Source organism: Centrocercus urophasianus, unplaced genomic scaffold, assembly GCF_019232065.1.
Source record: "Centrocercus urophasianus isolate 14NV4802_14NV808 unplaced genomic scaffold, USGS_Curo_1.0 seq_11, whole genome shotgun sequence".
Taxonomy (NCBI): domain Eukaryota; kingdom Metazoa; phylum Chordata; class Aves; order Galliformes; family Phasianidae; genus Centrocercus; species Centrocercus urophasianus.
In genome coordinates this window covers 77,618,402-77,643,938 of record NW_024884253.1, presented here as the reverse complement: position 1 = coordinate 77,643,938, position 25,537 = coordinate 77,618,402, and the positions used below count along the sequence as shown (strand labels likewise).

Genomic DNA, 25,537 nt, shown 5'->3' with positions numbered 1-25,537 from the left:
CGATATACAATTAATGAAACTGAATTACAGACTGCAGGAAGCCATTTTTCTCACATAGGGGTCAGCATAGATGGGAATACTTCAGATTTAATATTAAATTACTACAGAGTCGTAATAACTAACCTTATTAATCTCTTCTCATTTTCTTAAGAGTATCACAGAAAGAAATATTAAAGCAATTGCAGCTTAACTTTGGAATCCATCTCAGTTTTAATCACAGCCCTTTATGCACAGTGATTCTGTGTGCTATTTTGTAACAACTGTATTAACATTTGATTTTATTAATCGCATCTGTTGTTTTTACCAGTTTACCACTTCCCTTCACAAATGAAAAACTGGTATAAAACTGGTATAAAATTCTTCTTAAGGGAGTTGCTGTTCACTTAGACACTCTTGAACGAAAGTTAAAGGCAGGACCTTGCATTTCTCTTTTCTGTGTCTTTTGGTGCCACCAGGTGCATACCCTCAATGCTGAGATGACAGCCTTCTCTACAAATGGTTAATCAGAGCCAAATAAAGGCAATAACGTTTTGTTCTCTGCATCATTAGTAAGGGGGAAGGAGGAGGAGGACGTAGGAGAACAAATGCATCTTTTGTTTTTAAGTTCCTTGGAACAATTCTGCCAGGCAGCTCTTTTTCCCTCTGTTTCATTTCTCTTTGTTATTTTCCTATCTAATTAAAATTCTACAATGCTGTCATGAAATTGTTGTCCGTTTAAGGTCACAAACAGTTTCTGTCCTAATGAAATATGAATTGCATTAGTTAATTGAATTGCGCGCTTATTGTGTGTTGTGAATGGACTGAGCTCCCTTTTAATATGTACTGAGCGTTCTATCAGTCTGGAGAATGTGTGAACATATAAAATGCTGCTATCATTCTTTGCCTCACTCTGGGAAATTTAATTGACAGTAGTTTTAAGAAGTGTTTGTGAAGGACAAAGACTGTAAGGTCTCACACAGGCAATTGCTAGCTGGGATGAGATCGATTCTTCAGTGGTCTGGGGTCAGGTCACAGTCCCAGGCGGAAGCTCGAATAAACCAGTATTATGTGTGATGGCTCTGTGATATTTGCAAATATAGAAAGAATCAAGGAAGATTAAGAAAATATTGTTTCTTTTTTGGTCAAGTGAACCTCATAATGGAAAGCCTCCATGAGCTTTCCAAGACAGACCTCTCCCAGAATTTGCCTGCTGTCTTTGCTGATGCTACTCAGACCCTGCTAACACAACAAGCATAGTTCTGGGGTCTTCTTCATAGATGAGAGAGTTTTCTTTGAACTCTGGATAAGTTCAGTTTAGGTTGTTGAAGATCTGACCAAATCCAAGTGAAAACAGGGGAGCTTTTTCTGTTGACATCAAATCTGTGGAGGAAACAAATGCATAAGGAAAGTGCAGGCTCTGAAACTCAGCTCTCAGCCTTTAAAATGTCTAAGATGGATATATTGCATCTATAAGCACTCCGTGTTCAGCTATGCTATAACCAACCTACCATTTCAGAGCATGGTCATTAGCTGGGAAAACAGTAACACAGTAATTTCTTTACAGTGATCTTAATTTTTCACTTGTTCAATCTATTCAGCAGTAAACATATATAGACACAGTTTTACAAAAATAAGTATATATAAATACATATTTATGTACATATATCTCTAGTACTTAGTCTAAATATTTATTTACATGGAAAAGTACATATGGATTCTGCGTAACACATAATAAATGGATCAGAATGTAGTAACTTCCAGTTACTCTTTAACTTGACAGGTGTTGAGTGATATCTATTGTTTTTTCAAATAACGCCTTCCTCGACTTGAAATGATATTTCATTTAACGGCAAGCTAAAAGAAAAGATAAGCAGCGTTCAGATTGACGAGTAGTTGAGAAATTTCTTTTCGTTATTATTTTACGTGCAAAAATCATGAGAGATGCAAATGCAAATGGAAGTCTTTATTTTACTGGAGCAAACTAATACAGGAATATAAAACCACCAAATACATTTGCTGTGATATATAACTTGCAAAAGAAAATATGATGACCATTTTTTGCCATACCAACAGAGAAGTTCATATGTATCATTAGTCTAAGCAGGCATGGACAGCATCTTTGCATGGGACTTCCCAGCTCTGTGCACATGCAGAGAAACCTGTAATTTCCCACTGTGGGAGCTGATCTACAGCTGCAGTAACACTCACCTTCCAGGAACACTCCTCCACATGCCTCAGTCAAGCATTTTATGACCACCATCCCCAGATGATGAACAGAGATTACGTGGGGCATTCACACTTGGGTATGTAGGCGAGGACTTTCCCTGTACAGTCAACAGAGGGAGAGGTTTCTCCAGAAGGCAGCTGGGGATACCCATGTTAGGCTCCCTCTTCTCTGGAACAGCCTCACTTTCTGGAAGAGTACCTCATTCTCTGTCATTATATTCACTGAACCTGAGGGAATCTTCCTGTGGGTGTAGTCGTTGCATTGCAGAAGTGCTTGAAGCAGCTGAACCCCTGCAGTTCCTCTAACACAGCCATACCTTCCAAAGCTTCTGGATAAGGAATTTCCCACCTAGAATCATAGGTTGGAAAAGACCTCTGAGATTATCAAGTCCCTCCTCTCCATGCCCATTATGCCATGTCCCCAGGTGCTGCCGTCACTCAGTTCTCCTTTTGTGCTTTGAATTTTGTCTGTATCTACCACAGTGCCAGCAGCTCTCTCTGAACCCCTGGTTAAATATCACTGCCTGCATGAAAAGCTTCAAGAGGTGAGCAAGAAAGAGTGGGCGTCTGCTAGGGTTGGGTGAGGTGCACCATGGCAGAGAGACAGTAGTGGGCAAGTGGCTGAGAGTGAAAGTGGTGGGCTGGGGCTTGAGAGGTGATCAACAGTGGTTGGTTAGTGGTCTGAAAGGAAAGGAGTGAAAGTGCTTGCACATGGAGGAAGGGAGCTGGGGAGGCAGTGCCGACGGTGAGAAAGACACCAGCGTGCTGCCCCTGGCACACTGCAGACACATTTCTGTGCACCCGTTTTCTATTCTCAGGTAATAGTTAATCTCTTTTCTATTCTCAGGTAATAGTTAATCTCATTAAAAATACACACATGCATCTCTCCAAAAATACGTAACGGAGTAGTGTGGAGCTGAGAAGGAGAGGAAGTGAAGGAGATTCAAGGAAGTCTGAAAAATGAAAATAAACAGAGGAGTCCTTGGGAGAGTAGAGAGCAAGCATAAGACCGATGCAGCCTTGTAGACTTCAACATGGCTTTGTTATTTTCTGCAGTACCATCACATGCAGGCAGTCTAGGGTGCTGATCCTATGGATGATCTCCATGAGGGCACCAGCACCTGGCAGAGATTCACACTCAGGCCTCCCCTCTAGCTTTGGGTCCACAGGGTCTGGCTGTACCTCCAAGGGCTGGTGGAGCCTTATGTACTCCAGTGTCCTTAACTGATGCCACTGGCCATGCTGCCCAGGGGACAACTGGTGGCATTGGGGCTTTCCACCCACACGTTATCTCTGACCCCGCACTGTGCAGGGAGGCCTCTCTAGGTGGCCTCCAGCTGTAGATGGCCAAAAAAGTGAGGGCAGTTATATGTTTAATTATTATTTCCTCAATTTGGATAAAAACAAATAATTATTGTTAACTGTTTAGTTTTCATTACGGATTTTAATGAAGTGTTCCCTTTAAGATTAAAAAACTTTTCCATTAAAAAAATCTCTCTTGACCCTGTTATGATGACTTACTTTGATGACTTGCATTTAATCTTAATCTTAATCTTAACTGAGAGATCCCATGGGTTTAGTCTCAGCCAGAGCCATTTTTAGTCAGATGGATACTAAAAAGTTTGGAAAATCCTCTTTAAACACTGAGGAACACAAACTTCCCCTGCCCAGCCAATACACAAGTATTAATAAATACGTTCTTCAACAAAATCGTGATCCATCCAGCACAGGCTGTACCCACAGTGTACACACAAGAGGCAGATGTAGAGTAATCTCTTTCTCAGCCCCTCCTCTGCCCTGCATAGTCCTCATGAAGAACTCATCCCAGGAATTCAGAGATTGGTGAAATCCTTCAAGGAGAACGCTCCCAATTTTTATGATTTTAGACTAATCGTTACAAGGTTTTGTTCACTCTAGAAGAAATGTAATATTTTTTGAAGCTTGCTAAACTCACTGTCTCAGCATCCCGTAACAATGAATCTGATGGTCTAATTGTGATTCTGTGCAAAAAATACTTTGTCTTACCAGTCTTGAATTTCTGTAATTCCTTTATGTAACTGAAGTACCTGGGACTGGGAGTGTGGAGACTCCATAGCTATGTTCACTCTCCCTGTCACTCATTATTCAATGGATTCCTTGTTCAGTTATTTGGTTACTTACTAATAGGACTAGCTCCAGTTCCCTCTCTCTTCCCACTGGAAAGTTTTTTCTGTTCTCACCATCTCATTTGTCCATTCTGGTACCCGCTAAATAAATAGTGCAGTAAATGCAAGCACGATTTTCAGAAAAGATTTTTAAAATGCCTCAACAATTTTTAATTACATGATTATCAATGCAATGTTTATTAATGCAGAATATTTTAGAATTGGAACCATGAGTTCGGCTTCTGTTGTCTCCATTCAAACTGTAGCTTTGATATGTATTCCTTCGTCCAAAACTTTCAAAGGCTGGCACCTAACTGTCCTCAGGCAACCAAAAGAGGAAAACCAGTCTGTTCATTTAAGTGCCTACTTATGCGTTTAGGAATCTAACTTGAAAGCTTATTTTTTGAAGGTTGAAGGAAATGAGATACATCACAGTGAGAATGAGAAGGAACACTCTTGGGAAATGCTGCTACTGACCTTTTGTTTTTTTGCACAACCAAAAGCTCACTTTTTAGTTATTTTTAATTATTTTATTTGAAGGGGGACAGATAAAAAGATAGCAATTCTTATTTTGACTAGGGAACTGCTTAAAACATGTTATCTTTTGTTAAGGACCTTACATCTCATAACACTTCTGCTTCTTCGCTTTCAAATATTCTGAAATCCCAGAAATGTCTGTGAGAAATTGAGGAAGCTCAGAGGATTAACATCATGTGGGGGGGAGGGTGGCCCTTAGATACAGCCTGGCCAAGACTTTGTTTTAAGAAGCCAGAGCCAAGGGTTAGATCACCTTCCTGAAGATGCTATCACAGAAGATGGTTTCCCATCGGTCAAAATGAGACCAGCAAAGCAAACACCCGCAGTCATCCCAGGGAACGCAGTCAAAAGAACAGGAATTTGGCTTAGAACAGGAGACTGTCTGGGAACTAATTTAATTTGACTAGATCGATGGGCAAACTCTAGGTCCAAGACAGCGCTTTGACTAAGTCGTTCCTGATTTCATCTGCAAGCCTGGCACAGCAGTGGGAGCTCTGCACTTCTGAGCGTGGCCAAAAAGATTTTGTGAGGTGGCATTCAACTCTGAGAGATAATGAGGAAACCTGGGGAAGGGAGAGCCTAGAAAATGGAGAGAATCAGAACAGAAGTAGACGTGGCAAATAAGCAAGAAGTTATGAGGATCTGGGGAACGTATTAGTCAGATATGTCTATTAAAGACATCTGTGTATATGGCAGCACCTTGTGAATTCAGAGAACATGATGCCAGTTACGATCATCAGAGAGTCGTAATTTTGGTAAAAGCATAAAAGGGAATTCAGTAAAACTGGGAAGGTATTGGATGTAAGAGTTGAGTAAGTGTAAGTATTTAAACAAATTTAACAAGCTTAAAAGCAAAAGAACAATCGGAGCGTTTGCCATGGAGGATGATTTCAATTATAGTAGGCAGTAGGGAAATATAGTGCTACAACATTATATTGACCTTATATTGACCTACAAAGTGTTGAGGAAGGAAAGGCTGGTCCGTAGAAGCAGAGGAGATACTTCTGTATGGAAGCATAGCATAGCATACGCACTATTTAGATGACCTTTAAGTGGCAAGCACTACACAACTGAATCTCCAAAGACAAAGAAATTCGAGACTAGAAATTCAGAAGCATTTTAACAACTTTAGGAAAGTAAAGACATTAGCTGGTCTTTGTTGATAATCCCCAACTCAAGAAGAGGAAACAGTGAACAGTGTAGAACTCCAACTGCTAACAAAACTGTAGTAACTTGAACTTCAGTTACTCCCCTAGGCTTGATCAGATCAGGAGGTATTAGAAGAGATTTCTTGACACCTTGTGCAACATCTTCTTGGAAAAGTGAAACCCAAAAGGAAGAAAGTAGTGTTAACTCTGATATTACTCACAGTCTGATATTAGCTGGCTCAGTAAGTCTGACTGTCCAAATGGATCACAAGGCTGATTCAGTTGAGCAGCTCTTATGTACGTGGATCAAAACTTTCATCTCTGCAAGGTGGTATTACTTCAAATTTTTTGAAAACTGTTACATAAGAACATACTTTACTACCTAGGAAATCAAGCAAGGAGCAACTTCATCTTTCTCCTTCTGAGTCTACTCTTAAAAAATGACCAGAAAAGAAGGACTTGAGAAGCAGTTCCCTTACCCAGGAGACTGAAAACCTTCGGACAGATCATATAGTTCAGTGGCTACCAGCTTAACGATAAAGCTTACCACTTGTGTTTCACCTGCTGTATGCTGGGTATTCACTGAGTGGGCTGGACTACAGCTATTCAGTGCCCAGATGTTCCTGCTTTCCAGCAGGGTATTTTGCCGGTTTCGCAGCAAACCGACTACAACTGGTTTCAAACACTTGTGCCCAACTCTGCCTCCTTTTATAGGATCGTTATTGCAGTTTAGCTTTATCCTAGATGCAAAATGTATGTTGCAGCCTCACAGAGAACTAAGCAGGGCTGTTCTTCCCGTTAAATTCCTGTCTGTGTCAGAACACAGCTTTGAAGAGTCCCACTAGAACTGTGCAGCCTCACAGTGCATGTGACTTAGCAATTACGCTCACCTAAGTTGCACTCAGCACTGTGGCATCCAGCTGCAGTTAAAGCCTGATGGGATCACAGCTTAAGCACGATTAGCTAGCACAATGGCAACCTTGTGTTTGTACTAAGTTCGACTCTGTAGAGCAATATATCAGCATGAAAAGGTGTAACTTCTGTATGTATGCATACTTTGCAGAAACCGTGCAAGGCAATACTGCGTGCGTGGAAATGAATAAGAAAAACAGGCAATGAAGGAAGGAAGGTCACAGAGGCATAGAAGGAAGGAATCATAGAATCATAGAATTGTTTGTGTTGGAAGGGACCCTTAAAGGCCACCTAGTCCAACTCCCCTGCAGTGAACACCTACAGTGAGATCAGGTTGCTCATAGCTCCATGCATCCTGACCTTGAGTGTCTCCTGGGATGGGGCATCCATCGTATCTCTGGACAGCCTGTTCCAGTACTTCACCACCCCTCCTGTAAAAATCTTCCTCCTTATGTTCAATCTAAATCTTTGAAACCATTTCCCCTTCTACTGTCACAACAAAGCCTGCTAATGAGACTGTCCCCTTCCTTCTTATAGTCCCCCTTTAGATTCTAAAATGCCACTACCAAGTCACCCTGGAGCCTTCTTTTCTCCAGGCTGAACAGCCTCAGCTCTCAATCTGTCCTCATAGGGAACAGGGAATCACACGTGGCATAGCTGAAGAAACACATTGAAAGTGAGTACCTGGACAGAGAATGCAAAAAAAAAAAAAAACAAAAAAAAAAGAAACAAACACCCAAACCAACCCAAGATACAAAAAGAGTGAAGTTTTAGAGGTACAATTTAGGAGTGGATATCAGTGGCAAAGATGATAAAACCAGTATACCAGGTGAAACAGGGATGACAAGAGCCCATTTAACAACCCACCGTTATTATAGACATATAGGATGTCCACTTGGGTGGAATAGAAGTTCCCATTGGTTCCCATCAGAAGAAGGGTGGCCAGCAGGGACAGGAAGGTGATTGTCCCCCTCTACTCTGCTCTTGTGAGGCCCCATCTCTAGTATTGTGTCCAGGTCTGGAGCCTGCAGTACAAGAAAGGCAAGGAGCTGTTGGAGAGGGTCCAGAGGAGAGCACGAAGATGTTTAGAGGGCTGGCACCTTCCCTACAAAGACAGGCTGAGGGAGCTGGGCTTGTTCAGCCTGGAGAAGAGAAGGCTGTGAGGTGACCTCATTGCAGCCTTCCAGTACCTAAAGGGAGCCTGCAAACAGGATGAGGGGAATCAACTCTTTACAAGGGTTGATAATGGCAGGACAAGAAGAAATGGTTTAAAGCTGGCGAAGGGAAGATTTAGGTTGGATGTCAGGGGGAAGTTCTTTACTATGAGAGAGGTGAGGTGCTGGAACAGGCTGCCCAGAGAGGTTGTGGATGCTCCATCCCTGGAGGTGTTCAAGGCCAGATTGGATGGGGCCCTGGGCAGCCTGGTCTAGTATTGAATGTGGAGGTTGGTGGCCCTGCCTGTGGCAGGGGGTTGGAGATTCATGATCCTTGAGGTCCCTTCCAACCCTGGCCATTCTGTGATTCTGCAATTCTGAGAAGTTGATTAAAAAGTGTGCAATGGATCAGTACTTCTTTTTGAAGCAAATGCTACCTGTAGCCTATGCTTTAAATGCCTTTTTTTTTTCGGCATTTCAAGCACATTAACAGTTTAATATATGATAATATTATTGGTGACACTGGGAACACAGGGCTTTGTTGAATCAGTAGATTTGTTTCATCTTTAACTAATTTGAACCTTTAATCCTCTTGCTTGTACAAAATCTTCTTCCTTCAGGTCAAAGTATTAAATAGTCTTGAGAAGTAAATAAGGAAAAAAAAATACCAGAAACCCCGTGGGGAACATTTAAATTAAAGTTATCTAACAGTCAAATCAACTTAATACTATGATCATAGGCTCATCTCAGCTTCTTTTGCTGACTCCCACCACCTCTGCAAATAAAGCTGTGGGAATAAATAGACAAAACAAAGAAGGGATTTTAGATTACTTTTAATTTCTTGTTGCTCTAAGTGATTGCTTTTTATTTTAACTGCTGTCTTTATACACATACAGGAACTTTTAAAACACAAATTGTAAAGACAAACGCACAGCCTAAAACGTTGGCCTGCAAAATTTTCCCCATTTTTCAGGCCTTGTTTGCACTGTATGTTATGCTGGTATTGGTTCATCATTTGACTTCTTTTAGGGATATAAACTATGCTGGTGCAAATCCTTATGTAGGCAAAATCTTGCTGATATAACTGTCTTCTACCAGCACAACATATTTCAGTTAATGACTCAGAATACTCTTTGATATATAAACAGTATAAACTGTTCATCCTGGGGGGAGGATTGCTTCTTTGCAGTTAAAATGTAGATAAGTTCTGAACTTTTCCTTTACTGGGGCTTAAATCAGTCAAACCTATGTCTAGTATTTCTCATCCAGATATAACACAGCTTCTTTTCATCACCTTTCTGACTGTTGGTCCCTTTCTGCTTTCCTGCTTTGATTATATGCTCACCAGAAAGGCGTGTATTTGAAACCCCCCTGAAAGCAGTTGTTCTGTTTCAAGCAACAGTAACCACAGGATCAGATGCCTCCAATCTTAAAAGAAAGAAAACTGATTCAAAAGCTTGAAGCTAACAAATGACTTGCAGTTGTCCAAGTTGCTAGGATTTAATATTGAGGAAGCAATGCTTTTCTGGCCTCCAGTGAAGCATCTCCTAGACAGGCAGGCACACAACAAAATGAAGTCTTAATGCCATCAGCTCCTTGAGACTGCTGCAATAACATTCTGGCAGACTGGGCTCCCTTGGCTCTTATACTTGCAGCAATTTGAATGTCTCTTTCGGTTTAGTGTGATGCTTGGCAAGGTTCCCAATCTTACATTATCTGGGAAAGGAAGACAAGAGAAGCTGGTACGTTGGGGGAGTCTTTGAAGATGCTTCTTTGCCGTTTGTTCATAGCAAAACAGTTGGCTGCAGGTAGGAGTAGTGTTTGGCCAGAAGCTTAGCTTGAAAAGGGTTCGACTGAGTTGCATCCAGGCACCAAGATGCTCAGATACCACAGCAATGTGTGTGGTACAAGAACCTAGATAGAAGAAGATTAGATAGAAAATCAGACAGCATTTTGCATGTGATTTCCTGGATTTGTCTAAACTTATAGCAGCAACAGTTAATTAGAGAAGATTCTGAAGGCATCTCCCGAGGGGGGTTATGTCACTTATACTCTGGATTCCAGTCATTCATTGCCAGCAACTGAGGGTTGCTGCTGTGGCAGGAAGCTCCTCCTATTGCAGAGCCAGTGGAAACAGACCTGGTGGCTTCCCGCTCTGGGACAGAAGCAGCAGACATCTGCGATGGAAGGCTTGATGAAGAAAAAGCAAGGTGACCGTAATAGCTGAACTGTGATGCAAAGAGGGTCTAGATGGACACAGGTCATCATCTGAAGAGAGACAGGCACAGGAGGTGTGGCAAACAAGAGTTATTTGTGGTTAATCCTCTAGATAACTGCAAAACCTACTTCCAGATCTGGCCCTTTTCCCTCCACCACACATGAATCCCTCAGCTCCTGCAACCACTTCCTCTGGCATTTCATTGAGGGCAGGTGAATGCTTTAATGAAATTCTTGAGGCTACTTGGAAGTGCCTGGGCAAGAGAACCTGGCCTTGCAGCAGCAGCTGCTTGGGCAGGAGTCACTGTGCGCATTGCTACACAGAGAAGGCAGTGCTGTAGTTCTTTGTGCACAAATGAAGCCAGCAATTCTTTCTGGTAGATGAACTGTGCCTATGCAGTAATTGCACAAGTTTCACAGCAGGAGTAGTTAGCCTGCTCGCTGTACTGTTCTTATGCACCTACAGTACTTGCATCCATACACCTGCCCCTGGGCCAGCTTGTTTGGCATGAGGTCAGCTCCCTCTTTTCTCCTTAGAACTGCATTCTGCCATATAGGCCCACCTGCATGTAGAAGTTTTCAGAAAAGCAAATGGCTTGATTTTGGCCTGTATAGCCATTTTGATCTGCAGCTTCCAATCTATGAAGTCGTATTTGTCTTAAAAAGTGGGAAAGCTTTCAAGCACTGATTTCATAGGTAATGCATTTTTCTTTTCTTTTTTTATTTGGCTGATATTCGCAATTTTGTTTCTCAGTCTTTCCTTTGAGTATCTGAACTTTAGCATGACATTTCTGCTCCCTTGGAAACACCGACGCACCAAGTAATTACCAGTCTTTCCTGCCTAAGTGAAGGGCTTTCTGCTTCCTAGCAGTGTTAGTTCAAGGTCACAACGACAGATTTAAATACTTCATGAATTTGCATCTGACTTGCTGTCCACAGAACTTGTTCATTAAGAGATCCAATTTCCATTGGCATTCTCCCTTTCAAAGTTCGTCAACAGGAAATATAAATGCTCAGCTCTTTGTGAATGATCTGCAAGGACATGCAGGCATTTAAAAAAAAAAAAAAAAGGAAAGAAAAAAAAGCAGTTAACCAAATCCTTTAGTTTCTGTTTTGAATGACTGGCCATAGGAATGCAGGCTGAGCTGTATTTCAGCTGTTCCCAAGGATGTGTATGTGTAACTTGTTGATAGCGGTGCTTCAGGCTCCGGTGACAGCAGTGTGACCGCCCTTGTGTCCATCATCCTGCAGCAGCACAGCCTCTGTCTCCTCTCAGAAGCACCGGGCTCCAAAGAAAACCATGAGGGACCTGTTGTTTCAGAGGGCTGGCATTCTAGATTGCCTCAGCCCTCACCCTGAGCAGCCAGTGCTGCCAGGTTGTAAGGAGCAGCACGTGACTTGCTCCAGCAATTAATGCGAGCATCTGGTACACAGGAGAGCTGAGACTTCTGCCCTGCAAAACCTGCAGGAGATCCGATTGATAGCAGCAAAGCTCAGGAACACCTGCTTACTTCATTGGGAACTACGCATAAACACTAAAAGAAAAGAAGAACCCTCTACAGCCTTAGATTTCAGCATTAAGTTTTTAAAACCTCACTGGTGCCCAAGGTATATCTCTTTCACAGTAAAAATGAGGTTGAGTGCACAGACACAGATCAGTGCTGAACATCTGGTTAAAATAAATTACAATCTTATTTTGCAAATAATGGTTCCTTAGGTCTACCTGATGAAGTCTGGCCAGCATAACTATCTCACGGGGAAAAAATCACTATGGTAGTCTGCAGAGATAACTTTTTGGCACGGTTCCCCTTCCCACTAGGTAGACTTATGTGGACTTAACACGGGGTAGCAGAGTCTTTCTGTCAGTGCAGCTCATGTTGTCTGGGAGGTATTTCAAGCATGCTGGAGCTTCCTTTGATGGTGTAAGCCTTGTCTCCATCAAGGGATTTGGCCAGAGCAGTGACACTGGCACAGCTTCTGTTGTAGAAAATGACCCTTGTTCTCCTGCTACCAATGTCTGACATTTTTCAGAGCTTTCCACTGGGAGGAAACACACAGACTTCGCGCCCTTTCATGTATCAGCTATACATCATTACCTTTTACAGAGGAATTAAAGCATGCGTAAGGGTCAGAGGTGTGTCTCTGTCAAACATCCCTATGGTACTTGCTTCTGGGTGGGAGGAAGGATTAGAAAGGAGGAAAGAGCAGGTGGGTCCTGGGAAAGGGAATTATTAGCACTTCTCCTGTGGGATGCTTGCTGATGGTTTTGGAGATGGAGGGACAGAGATTATTTGCGTTTCATTAAGCCTTCTTACTTTGTTTTTGCATGGTGGCATTTAAATAAATCTGATGGTTGTAGTTAATGTGTTACAACTGTGTATGCAAATTAATTTAAGAGCTGTTTTGAATAGCAAAACAAAGCCCTTCAATCAGTTTGTGAACCATATCCTCACACCCTGATTTTCCTTGTTCTTTTCATACGGTCCCTATTAGCTCTTACCTGACAGTACTTGCCAAACGGCTTTCTGGATGAACAGAATACTTGAGGTTTTCCCAGCCCGCCCTTATGAGTGCCTGTCAGGCAACTCATAAAGCTGCCTTGACAACAGGTGACAGGCAGTTGACTTTGCCTAAATTCCCACTTTCCTCAGTCTGCACAGCCTCTAGCTTCCTTCCCTGCTTGGTCACCCATCACTAGTCTCCCAGGTCTCGTGGTTTTGTGGTGAACAGAATAGACAGGAGGAGTGGAATGGAAGCACTCGGACCAAAAAAAATCTCTTCTGAGCCAATGCAGGCCAGGAACTTCCCATTGTGTTAATTCCCCATTACCACTTGGCTGTGACATGATGAAAACATAGAACAAGCCACTGAGAGGCCTTCAGGAACAGCACAGAGTAGAGCAGCCCCGCAAGGTGATCCAGCAAAGCATTGTGTGCTGATGCCAGAGGTCTTCCCCCCCTTGTGTGCTGGGCGATGGCAGGGGGCTTACAGCTTGCTCCTACAGCACCAGCTGGGGCACAGCACACAAGGATAGGTGTAGGAAATGGCACGGGAAATCCATTACCAAAAATCTCTGCCTGTCCCTTCCTCAAATAAGGCTTTCAAAGGTGAGCAAAAATGGACTGGGCTGCTAATGAGGTGCTGCTCGCCAAAGAAAACACACGCACATTCATATTTTCCACATGGTCCCTGGTAGCTTCTACCTGCCCATTTAAGCCTACAGCATTTTTTATATTGCTCAAGCTTTTTTTCGTTCTTTTTCTTTTTTCTTTCTTTCTTTTCTTTTTTTTTTTTTTTTTTTTTTTTTGGTGCTTACTTGCTAAATTGCAGATATATCAAGATATATCATAAGATTACTTTATCATAAGATAACCTTCGCCGTTTCTTTCCCTTCGTAAATCAACTGATTGTCACAAGATCTTAAAAAAAAAAAAACCAACAGCAAAAGCCTACTATGAGCCATGTGAGGAATGCATGGCATTTCTGAAGACAGTGCCAGTGGCTTTGCCTGAACTTTTACCAGAGGTTCTGCAGCAGTGCAGTGTTGGCCGGTGTGGGGCCGGAGCGCTACGGCCACAGCAATGCTTCTGTGTGCTGCACTCAAGGCGGAGTGCAAGGCAGGCAAGCCAAGGGGCCTGGGGATCAGAACTCTGTGTTTAGACAGCAAACAGCGGATCGAGTATTTCCCTAAGAGATGTTAAAACAAGCAGCAGGGAAAATGTGTGACTGGTCCCTCGTGGCTCAGCTGATGGCACAACCTGCTCAGACTAGTTCGATTCCACCCTCCACATTCACATGCGCTGCCTGTCCTGGCAGAGACCACTCTGAGTGAGCCCTGCCTTGGCAAACCCTTGCTCCTTCTGTCTTTCTTTTTTACCTGTTTACCTCAGCTAATACCTGTGCCTTGAGCCCTTTCACGGCACAGCAGGATAAATTTATTAAACAGAGCCCTCCGTTGCCCAAGCGGTGGGCTGATGACAAAAGCTGTGCCAAACACTTTGAGCATTTCTACAAGCAGCTACTTTCAGTTCCCATTTCTCAGACTGTTACATGATTTAACTCTTATGCTGCATCCTGAGAGTGACAGATGCTGGCAGCTGGAGCATGTGGGGAACATAATGGTGTGCACATACACGTATTTCCCTTTATTACTAGCAAAATACCTGCCAGAACCAAATGTTCAAATTTGGGGTTTAAAATTAGGTAGACTATTTCCAGTGTAAGGTCACTCACATTAAAAGTAAATTACTGAGAGTTTAGACAAGACTTTGAGAGAATCAGGCCTGTCATCTTTCAGACCCATTTTGCCATTATTTTTACTTTAGAATCATTCTAAAGCTGTGCCAATGGTCCCAGTGCACGGTGTTTCTTTGCAAAGTGTGCACAGAATCATAGAATGGTTTGGGTTGGAAGGAACCCCAAGGATCATCAAGTTTGTGGTGTTAGAGGATGAGCTCCTTTACCAATTCTGTGATGCCTGTTCTGTTCTCCACAGTGGTCCACAAATCTCTGTGGCGTCTCCTAAGTTTACCTCTGTATGTGAATGTAAACTTCTTAAAAATGGTTTGATAAATTTGACTGGAAGAAGAAGGTGGCCTAAAATTGAATGGTTCTTGGTGCAACTGAGATGGGTGAAAATGCATTGCGATTTCTTTCTGTGTATGAATTATATACAGCTTCTACCATTCAGCCCAAGTAGTGTAACTTCGGAAGTTAAAACTAAGGCTGCTATATATCAATATAAAGAAATAGAAAATTGGTTGAATGGGCTCACCAATTTGCAGAAAAGAAGAACTTGTCAAGGACTGAGCAGAGCAGTTTGAACATGGAGGATTTTCTCCAGACTGCCTCCTCGCCTTCTTTCTTTCCTTAATGCTAATATTGCTTCTCCATAAGTGGCACCCATTAAATACCACCAATGAACTGCTGCAGTGACGTTGCACAGCTGATGCCAGAAATACTTCAGTTTAGTGTGGGCCTTTCCAGGAATAAGAAAACCAGGCAACCTCCCCTAGGTCTGGGCTTTTGCATATTGCAGGGCCACGTCTAACTGAATTAAGCAGAGACGCCAAGACAAAATTGCTGAAACATTTCTCATGCTGACTTGGTTTAACAAGAATGCAGCCTTGTCTGAACACCGCATGGCTTTCCATGCAAGCTGAATGATCCGCACCTTACTAAACCCATATTTAAAGAGAAATAGCTTGACCATTCCCCATAGTGTAGGTTTATCCTTCATCTCTGTCAGCTCTGGAGGAAATCTATCTGCCAACAGGTTCACTTTCCAGCAGCATGAACTGGAACAGTCACCCCCATTGCTATACCCAGTCAGATTTATTTATGCATTTCTAAGCACATGCATCAGTTCCTATGAAGAAATCTAACCGCGACTATTCCTTACCCCATAAATGTCTGCATCTGAGTGCTGTGTTTAGTCAGCCCTATGCAAATAGTATTTCCATTGATTTGAATTTACATATACTTCAGTGAGAGCCTGGCATCAATAAGAGCTGCAAGACGTGCCCCAGAACATAGGGTCACCATGTAAGTATTTAAACAAAAGACAAAAACATGGAACGAAGAAGATACGTGAGACCGCTGTGACGAGAACCAGTTTTGTCCAGTCACAAACTTCAGATATCACTGGATAGAAAAAAGGGTATGCAGACACAAACTAATTGAAGCTGCAGCTCTAGGACTATGTATTGTATTGTGAAAACAGAGAATCCAGAACGGATCCATTTCTACCACAGGAAAAGGTGAGGGGTTAAAAAGCCCCACCTGGATGGGGATTTGATCAGGTGTAGCTGTGCCGAAGCCAGTCCCTGGGTGCGATCTCTGCCAGTGGTCAGTGGTGACAGTTCCTTTCCTGCACATTATGATTTGATGAAGTAGACCAGGTTGGAGTGCCAGCATGTCAGCACTCCCGGGCGTACAAAGACACCAGCCCGTCTAAAGACACCAGCCATATGAAACTCTGCACCTTGGCACAACACCATCAGCGCCTCAGCTGCCCTGATTTGCATCTCCTCAGTACTTGGGTTTCCATAGAGGACTCAAGAGCTCTTCAAGAGAAGAACTGCGATAGATTTGTCTGCTTTTTTTTGTGTTCCAAGAACTTTTCTCATTAGCTTCAAGATGACATTTTAATGAGGTTTCACTGCATAAAAAAATACAAGACGATTTAAGCAGCTCTGTTCGCTCCCTCCCTCCTCGAATCACCTCTGGAATGAGTAACCGTGCAGGAACGAAGGCTTTAATGAGAATTTTTGTCACTCATATTGAGGCAGGGGTGAGTGAAAAGTCATTCAACCGCTAAATCTTGGCACTGGAGTGGATGTCATTCCTTCTCCCGCCGTGACAGATGGCAGCACGGTGTCATTCAGACCTGGGCAGGTTTCTTCAAAAGTCTGGAGCTGGTATTTGTTTGTTTGTTTTGGAGTCAAAGAGAGAGCAGCAGAGAATAGCTGCGAGCCAATTCCCGCTCAGTAAAATGGAAGGCTCACCAGCTCTTCATTCAGTACAATGTGGCTCAAGAGGATATCCTGTCAAACCAATGATAACGAGGGAAATAAAGTCACTTCCTCAACAGCTGTTTGATTCAGGTAGAAAAAGGAAGTCTTTACTTCCTCATGTTTGCTCTCCCTACCACCCCCTCAGCCATAAATGCATAATGCCACGCTGAGGTTGGCTTTTCCCTTGGCCTTGACGGGGGGAGCACTCGTGCCAGTAATGCAGTGCTGGGCTCAGCATATGGGAAGTACTGACTCCTCTGCAGCCTCGAGGCTAGGCCTTGCCTCTCAGGCAGGGATGGAGGCCGAGCTGCAAAAGGACTTCGACTTATTAAAACCCAAATGCAAGTAACAAACGTTTGTGTAGTTACGGATGATATTTGTTTCTTGGATCAGCACTGCCAAATTTGGGCCAGTAGGCAAGAGGGGCAGTGCAATCGAGAGCCTCTGGTCTGAACCAGGACACCACTCAGGACACCATCATCACCATCACGCCTCCTTATCCTCCGTGGGTGCCAAACTCCACCGGGGTCTGTTCGGGACCTGCCCTCCCCATGGGCAGCTCGGTGGGCAGTGGGGCTCTTGGCCCTGGCCCACCATGTACGCCCAGATGGGTGAAGCGTGCACCTCGCTGCACGGGGACCATGAGGAGCTGAGCAGAGCGTTCTTCCCTTTACCACTTCCATCTTTCTTGCTGTGTTGAAACGGTCAGCGTGAATGCAGGCCATAAAGGAATGACAGGATGATTTGACTTCATAAAAGCTTCTAAAGAAATTACTTTCGAGCAACTTACAGGTCCGAATGAAGAGCTCTTTTCCATATAATTTTTAACTGCCCTGATATAATTTTACATCCAGGATATAACATTCCATTAAATTTTAAATAGTCAGGTCTTAAAATAAAGGCCTACAACCCTTTTGTTTCCAACCGTGTGAGATTTCCAGAAGGACTGACCAAGCCAAAACTTGCCTCGGTCCATTTGCTGAGGGGACCCTTGCTTTCATTACAAAGAGTGCTTTTCAGACGACATCAAGTGTTTCAAGCAATTTTGTTAAGCTTATTTGTTTTAGTGCAGAGTCTCCTATTTTAAACAGACTGGTTTAGGTGACAAAAATCCAGTGACCAATATGTGGGTTTATAGAAGGCAAACCTTATGAAACAGTCAGGATTCTGTTTAGGGTTCTCCTTGTGCTAAAAATTTTCAGTAATGGGTCCCTCCCCCTCTCCTTGTTTTAGTACATAAAATGGACATGTGTTTATTTAAAACAGGTTTGAAACTTAAACAAATAGTGACAGGCTGTTCAAACAAGCTTCGGAAATAGGCCTAATCAGGATGTTTGAGAAGGGGAGGGAGAATGATCATAAAGAGCTACTTGTAATATATAGTGCAGACACCATTAGGCTGGGTTCATGTTATTGTTGTATAATCTCAGAAAAAAAAGTACTGCATGCTGCACATTTTTTGTTAGCATTCCTCTTTTGAACCACACGTTGTAGCATACGTTTGCTTTGTCTTCAAGTTCCACTGTAACCCTCTATCCATCCTCACAGTGAATTCCAAGGGTTCTACTGAACTGTTAGAAATGGCCTCTCGGGCAAACTGGGCTGAACGTTGCTAAACATGGGTAGAAAGAAGGCACAAAATGTGCTCATTTTGCAGTTGGTACTGGATGTGTGTCGGCTGTCATAACTACACAGAAGTGAGACTCAGCCCACAGAAAGAAACCATGGAAATGTAACATTAAAATATTTTCACGACTTGCATTTCCATGGTATTTTTTTTTTTCATTTCCTCTGTTTTCCACCCATTATGATATCACCAAGTTTTGAACTTTACCCTTCTTGTATTTTTATAAGGCATGATCTTGAACTCTCTATCCAGACAAAGCTCCCATGGAAGTCAGTGAGTCTGCACTGGCGGCAACAGGATTTAGCCCAGTCTGTAACATTTTAGGATATTGTGTTACTTCATAGCCTTAAGGAGAAATAAAGGAAGCCATCCAAAGAACTGCGCAGCAAACTCTGTACTTCTCGGCTCTTCATCAGCACAGCAGAATATTGAGGCCAGGGTTTGGCAATGTCTATTTCAAACACAACACAGTTATGCAAAAGTTGCTGAATTTTTGCAGGGAAGAACAGTTTGCATTAAGACATTGACCCCAAAGGTTAAACTGCCTTCACTTAACAATATTGTCTTGGATACTCAGGTTTGAAAATGATTACCTGGAGGAGGAAGCATTGAGAAATATCAGGAGGAAGATGATTTGGGTCAAACTGTTGGGCAAACCCCGTAGCTATTCTGTTACTGACACACTCACTCTTACCTACAGCATGCACCAATATTACTTAATATAAAAGCACATTTTGAGATTACAAACATTTTATTTATTTGCATCTCGCTCTAGTGGACAGGAGTCAAAATGGCACAATATAAAAAACCCTTACACGCCCTCTCGTGGTATAACCATAAATGCACTTATTTTAACAATATCTAGAAAAGGCTAATGATGAAGGCTATTTAATGTATGTAATTTATGCGAAATGCATCTGGTTGAAAGGTTTCTGAGAATGGCAGAGAGCTGTTACTCTTCATTCTTGCTGTAATCCACGACATGGATGCATTTGCAGAAGGCAGGTTAGCGCCTAGCATAGTAACATGACAAAATGTCTAAAGGCAACATAACAGAAACAGAGAATGTTTGCTTTTACAAAAATTTGGAAGCCTAGGATAATAGAGAATGATGTAAACCCTACAATGGATAGCTGTCTGATGGGTTTATCTCTGTGGTTTGGGTGCAGACCTTAATTGGTTGCACAAGGAAAGAGTTGTCCTAACCTCTGCTATTTTTTCTCCTTTTTCTTTTCTTTTTTTTTTAAGTCATTCAGCTTCATTATTCATTGCTTTCATGCAATGCAGTGTGGTTTACCTCTCTGAGTGTTCTCAGGTTTCATGTTTGAAAGAAACACATTAAGCACAGAGTGTTACCGATCTGATCACTAACCCAGTCAAAATCCCATTGTATTTATGGAGCACAAAAACAGACCACTCTTACATCAAAGGAATGACTATGAAGAACACAGGAGTGAGGTGTCACCCCTTTCGGTGAGAGTCATGAAAGGCCAGCAGTGACGTAACACAGAACTGCACCCTAACAGCTTCAACTCACACAGAAGAAACATCTCAGTGACTACTACATGGAATCCATCCCTAAAGAACTCACTAAATACTGATGAGCAAAATAGATGCCCAGTTTCCAGTGGAAGCAAAAGTTTCGGAGAATGAAGTTTCAATCTCCTCCGTTCCTTCCTTTGTCTGTTTTTGTGTATACACATTCAGGAGCCAAAGGGGAGTTACTCATGCTTAAAAATGCTTTTACTATATTTGCTATTGGACAGGGCATGCTTAAAACAGATGTAAGAGTGTAAGTAATTACAGCAATATTTGTTAAGAAATAGGCAGGAGGTCTTTGTGCTAAGCACCACGTAAAAACATAGCTCCCGAATCACTATTTTCATACGTTGATGTGTTGTGAGTTTTTTTCTACTGGAGGGATTGCCGGAGGATTGCTGCATGTGGAAGCTCTCCTCCTCTTCGAGAGTTACTGTGATTCTGATGTTCCTTTATTTCCCTCTCTAGGATGCCTTCGTGGAATTGTATGGCAACAGTATGAGGCCTTTGTTTGATTTCTCCTGGATCTCTCTGAAGACCATCCTGAGCCTGGTTCTGGTGGGAGCTTGCATCACTCTTGGCGCTTATCTTGGACATAAGTAGAGTCACCCAGTTTATCGTGGATTACAAAAGTCTTTCAAAACAGCAAAATAATATTTTTTTTCTGTAGCACAATGGTATTTTATGAGCAAAACAACTTCCTGGCTAAAGATTAAATCAGCTATTACTGCCAAAGGAAAAATCATTTATTTTTACATTGCAGGAAAATTATTTATTAAAATATATTTACATTTTAACCTGCTATTTTCAGAAACTCTGCAAGTTGTATCTGTCGTCACACCATGTTGTTATTCTTAACTTTAATGAGCCCCAAAGTATTTTCGGTTCTTTTTTTAATCAATGCAGTTGTCTGGATTATTTTATCTGCGAAGAGCAAGTATACTGACAAAGACCTACCTGCTTATACTTAGGAAGGCAGTTACTTGAGCTGCTAAAGGCTGTGTAATTGTGTAGATTTCCTTGCAATTTTTGGATGGCCAGGAGTGCTCTGACAGATGAGGTCAACGTGAACAAAGTTCTAATCCTGTCCTGCCAGCAAGAGCGGTCAGAGTAAGCGACTCAACATGGTACGTGTGTGCAGTCCAAATGGCAACTTCTTGAAGGAGACTTGGCTATCCCTACAGCTTGAAATACAATTGCCTCTGCCTTGTAGACATGCATTTTCAAGTTACCAGTCGTGCCATCGCATCATAGTCATGATAGTATCATCCTATACCCTACTATGTGTCAACTCAAATACTTTTCTTTATAAATGTGTGAAGTTAAATCTTTGGGGCTTGCAGGAAGTTACTGTTCCAGTGATTTTCTTAGCAGTAAAAAGTTTTCACGGCTACTGACAGAGAAACATCAGGAGACCTTAAGTGCCTGCTTCTACAGAGCAGAGCTGGAGTCTGAAGACCTGACCTGCGTCCCACTTTAGGGCTCATATCTGCAACTAATCCTGTTTACTTACGGAGTTCCTCCAGGGGTTTGAAACCAATTAAATGTGGTCTCCAAATCCCTGAAAGTTGAAAAAGATTTTAATTTTATTTGGCAAGAAACAGACCTCAGCTGAGTTGCAAATTAGCTCTGACTATCCTTGTTTCTCAAACCAGACACCAAAATCAAGTTCATTTTCATAACAAAAAGAAAGTGAGCTTTATCCTCCTGCCCCTCACCCCCAAAGTCATTTCATGCTAATAATTTCCTAGAACTGTCTACTGAAGAAAAGATGAAGAAGAAACTCCAACTCCTCTATCTGGACAGAGACTCTCTGACACCTCGATCGCACAGGTGCCTACTGTCGTTTCAAGCGAAAACAGGGTGGAGGAAAAAGGGGAGGGTGAAGCCATCTGCCCCTCTTAGAAATGCAACTCAAGTACAGTTAGTGCAGAATACCTTGGTATACAGTTTTATAAGCAGACCTGTGTTCTAAGACCAGGTGTGTTGATGTATGTCAGAGCAGGGCTTTCCATGTGCTCGGAGGGGGCCGGAATTGCTGACGAAGCAGAAGAATCCGAGTGCGTTGCATGGACTGCTCTGTGTGATGGACATCACCATCTTCAATCAAACGCTCCTATTTTTTCTACTAAACTTTTGAAACCTGGGATTTGTGGGTAAATGGACGTTCAGAGATAGAAAGAAAAGGTTTTAAAGCTCTGAATGAAACGTACCGTACAATACAAAAGTGCTATAAGGGTGAAAAAAAAATGCAGTGAATAAACTGTAGATTCAACCTCAAGATTTCAGATGGATAACTTTGTGGCATTATATGCAAAATATCTCCATTAACTTGGGAATGTAATGTGTTCAATGTTAAGGCTGTAGTTGATGTTGTGTCTTCAAAGCTGCTTTTTTGTTTGTTTGTTTGTTTTAAGAGTTGTACATCTCAGCATTTTTACTGCTATTTAGTCATGGCACCTACACTTTGTATGAGCAAAGATGGAACGAGCTTACCTTTCCAATTTGAAATGACTTACAATTTCACAGAAACATACAAAGGAAGTGTTTCTAAGATCACAGAAGTGTGACTAAAACTAGAATTGATTTAAAAAAAAGAAAAAAATTCATAGAACCAGAAACACCTGCGGTGTTTTCAGAGCTTCTGTCAGAAGTGGGCATATGTGTGCAGGATTCATATGAGAAATATTTGAAATGGGAGCAACCAAGTATTGCGGATTGAGTGTGGGCTTTGTTTTTTTCAGCTGCGAAGCTGAACGTGTCTGAAGCTGATTTCAAAACTGGAATTGGCTGCTATCAAGCTAATGTTTCATTTCACAATCTAGTCTTCGTTTCGATTTGTGCCCGTACGCCCATTAAAGTTCATGAACTATTAGACCTCAAATTGTTTCAAAATTGTTTATTTTATTAAAGGTTTACATTGTCAAAAGTAGTAAAAGAGTAACTATCAATTCCAGTGCTGCTATACTACCAGGATAATTTGAATGGGTTTTATTTTTAATACCTTCCAATGGCAAAAGTTTTTTAAAGCTGCTTTAGAAATAATATGAAGACGACACATGACGACACATTTAAATGAATATTGAGGATTTGTGTTCTGCTGTGTCTACTCACTGGACTACCCAGTGTATTAGTTAATTCCAGGCAAAAAGAAGAGTCACGATGACTGTTGATGATTTTATTTTATTAAAGAGTTAACGGAGTTTTCCCATCCTGACTGCAGAATAGTACAGTATTGTGGCTGCATTAGGTATAATGGTAGTTGATGATACATTTATTAAGAAACATAGTAGAAACGTTGAATGTATATAAAAGCTTGAACTTCTTTAATAAAATCCTCTCCTCTCACTCTTGCATTTCTTTCTCAATAATTCCTGTCTTTTCTGTTCCTCATTACATCTTCCCATAGAGTTTTTTCCCACAAATTGCCTTATAGACTTGCATGCTCTAAGACTACACTTCAGTGACAATTCATCCTCTGTCAGCATGTGAACACATGCTCCTGAATGTTCCCAGTGTATCCAGGTTGTCAAAGCAAAAAGTGAAGAGAAGAGGGAGACTTCTGAAGATGGTTAGATGTGGAAGACCAGAGGACAACAAAGGAAGAGGTCAAGAAGTAGAGAGAAGTGAAGAGAACACTGAAATATCTCCGTGCTTAAAGATGACTGTTACAAGGAATTGGTTCATCTCTCATTCTTTCCCTTGAAAAAGGGTGATGCAAGGGCAGAGTAACCCATTACAGACTCATCACAATTATTTTTCAGTATAAAACTTCATTAATGCTGAAGGCAGTCTTTTGCATAACAGAAAATCCTTAGAAATTTGAGAGTAATACTTTATTTGACTGTGTTTTATTTATTTGTCATTAATTCTTTTCCACCTCGTTTATTAAGAAAATAATGAAGGAAAACGTTTTATCCCTGGAAAAAGAAAGTATCTGTACAGTCACTTAAGATCTGTTACTGATCAGTATCTTGGGAATAAACAGAAAAACAAGGAAAATAATCTGCAAGTTCAGTGTTCTGGAATCAGAGCTGACACAGAGAACGTTTCTTAATAGAACAAGCACTGGATTTAAGAAAGGAGGAACAGGGCTTTGGAGGTAATGGAGAATAATATACAGATAGGGAAGGGGGCTGGAAGAGATGGAGAATGACACTGGTGTGTAAGAAAATCTCAAGTTTCAGATGATGCAGGAGTCCACCCGTGATGGTCTGAAAATTACTTTTAACTAAAACCAGCTACAAAACCATGCACTATGATGTGACTGCAATTACTAAGAATGTTCAGCTACAGAATTATTTTAAAATTATTCTAAAAGTATCCACTTGTTACAAGAGCTCATTTGTTTGCTGCTGTGATTTGAGATTAAACAGCCTGAGTAAGATTGCACTAATTGAGAACAGTAATAGAAAAATGTTTCTTTGAAACCAGATGTGCGGAGGAAACGTTGATGTGGTACAGTTCAAAGAATACAGATTCAGGACACCCAAGCCTTGCTTGCACACAGTCTCCCCAGCTGAGTCCGTAGGAGTCAGATGCGCATAAGGACTGCATGCTTTGTCCCTAAAGCATGACACTATGGTTAGCCATGCACCTGCATCTGACTTCACCAGCCTAGAACTCCTATTGATTATAAGTGTAGTGAAGTAGCATGTTTAAAGCCTGTCTTTTTTCCTCTCTCTGTCTTTAAACAAGCTAGCAAAATGATTCATTTGTATTACAAGTTAATGGCTCAGTAGTATTCGAAAATTTAAACATCTTCTGATTTATGAGTATAAAAATTCTTTCTCACTGCAAAAACCCAGCTTTGTTTTTCATTCTTCTCTCTCTTTCAATCAAGGCTAAACAAAAGGAAGACAAAGAGCCAATTTAATCTGTATTTCTTTTAAATCACACTCCTATACTAAGTTAATGCAGCTTCATCACACAATGAAACCTTTCTTGGCAAGTTATACAGCATTAAGAATTCCACAGGAAAAAAAAATGTATATTTTTATAATTTAATTAGCATATTTTTTTCTTTTTCTTCTGAATATTTGAATTTTAATTATCACCAGCATAAATGTACATAAGCAGATATCGTTTATCCAGTACCTTTGGATGATGTATGTACGGTAATGTAGTTTGTCAGTTTATCATCATTTAATATGATTATGTCGTTCTTTGTCTTTAAAATGTTATAAGAACATGCTGCCATTAAACTTTCCATGTCTGTCTAGTTAATATTGTGGAAAAATAATAAAGCACACTGTGAGGTAAGACTTGTTTTGCGTTGGACTTGTTTAGGATTGGTTGATAAAACACAGCTCCAATAGTTACGAGGGCAATCTTGTCAATGAAATGTAGTGTTTCCTTCCTGGTTGTTCTGTTGACATTCTGCTCTGTGTTAACGTCTTCAGGCTACAGTGACATTGTTGAAGTACAGCTTACCCACATGTGTTCTCTGAATCTAAGATATCTGATGATTTTGTAAAGCCCCCTGGAACTGGGAAGGCAACTGAGTTTGAGCTCTCCTAAAAACAAACATGACCCTTGC

General features: G+C 41.6%; 1 protein-coding gene across 1 annotated transcript in view; it reads left to right on the top strand.

The window, feature by feature from the left end:
- The window catches only part of BCL2 (BCL2 apoptosis regulator), a 91,323-nt gene extending 66,067 nt beyond the window's left edge, over positions 1–25,256 (top strand). The window contains exon 2 of the mRNA XM_042808690.1: positions 20,467–25,256. Within this exon, the coding sequence (XP_042664624.1) occupies positions 20,467–20,601 (135 nt within the window). The 3' untranslated portion in view covers positions 20,602–25,256. The remainder of the gene's footprint in view (positions 1–20,466) is intronic.
- The last annotated feature ends 281 nt before the right edge of the window (positions 25,257–25,537 follow it).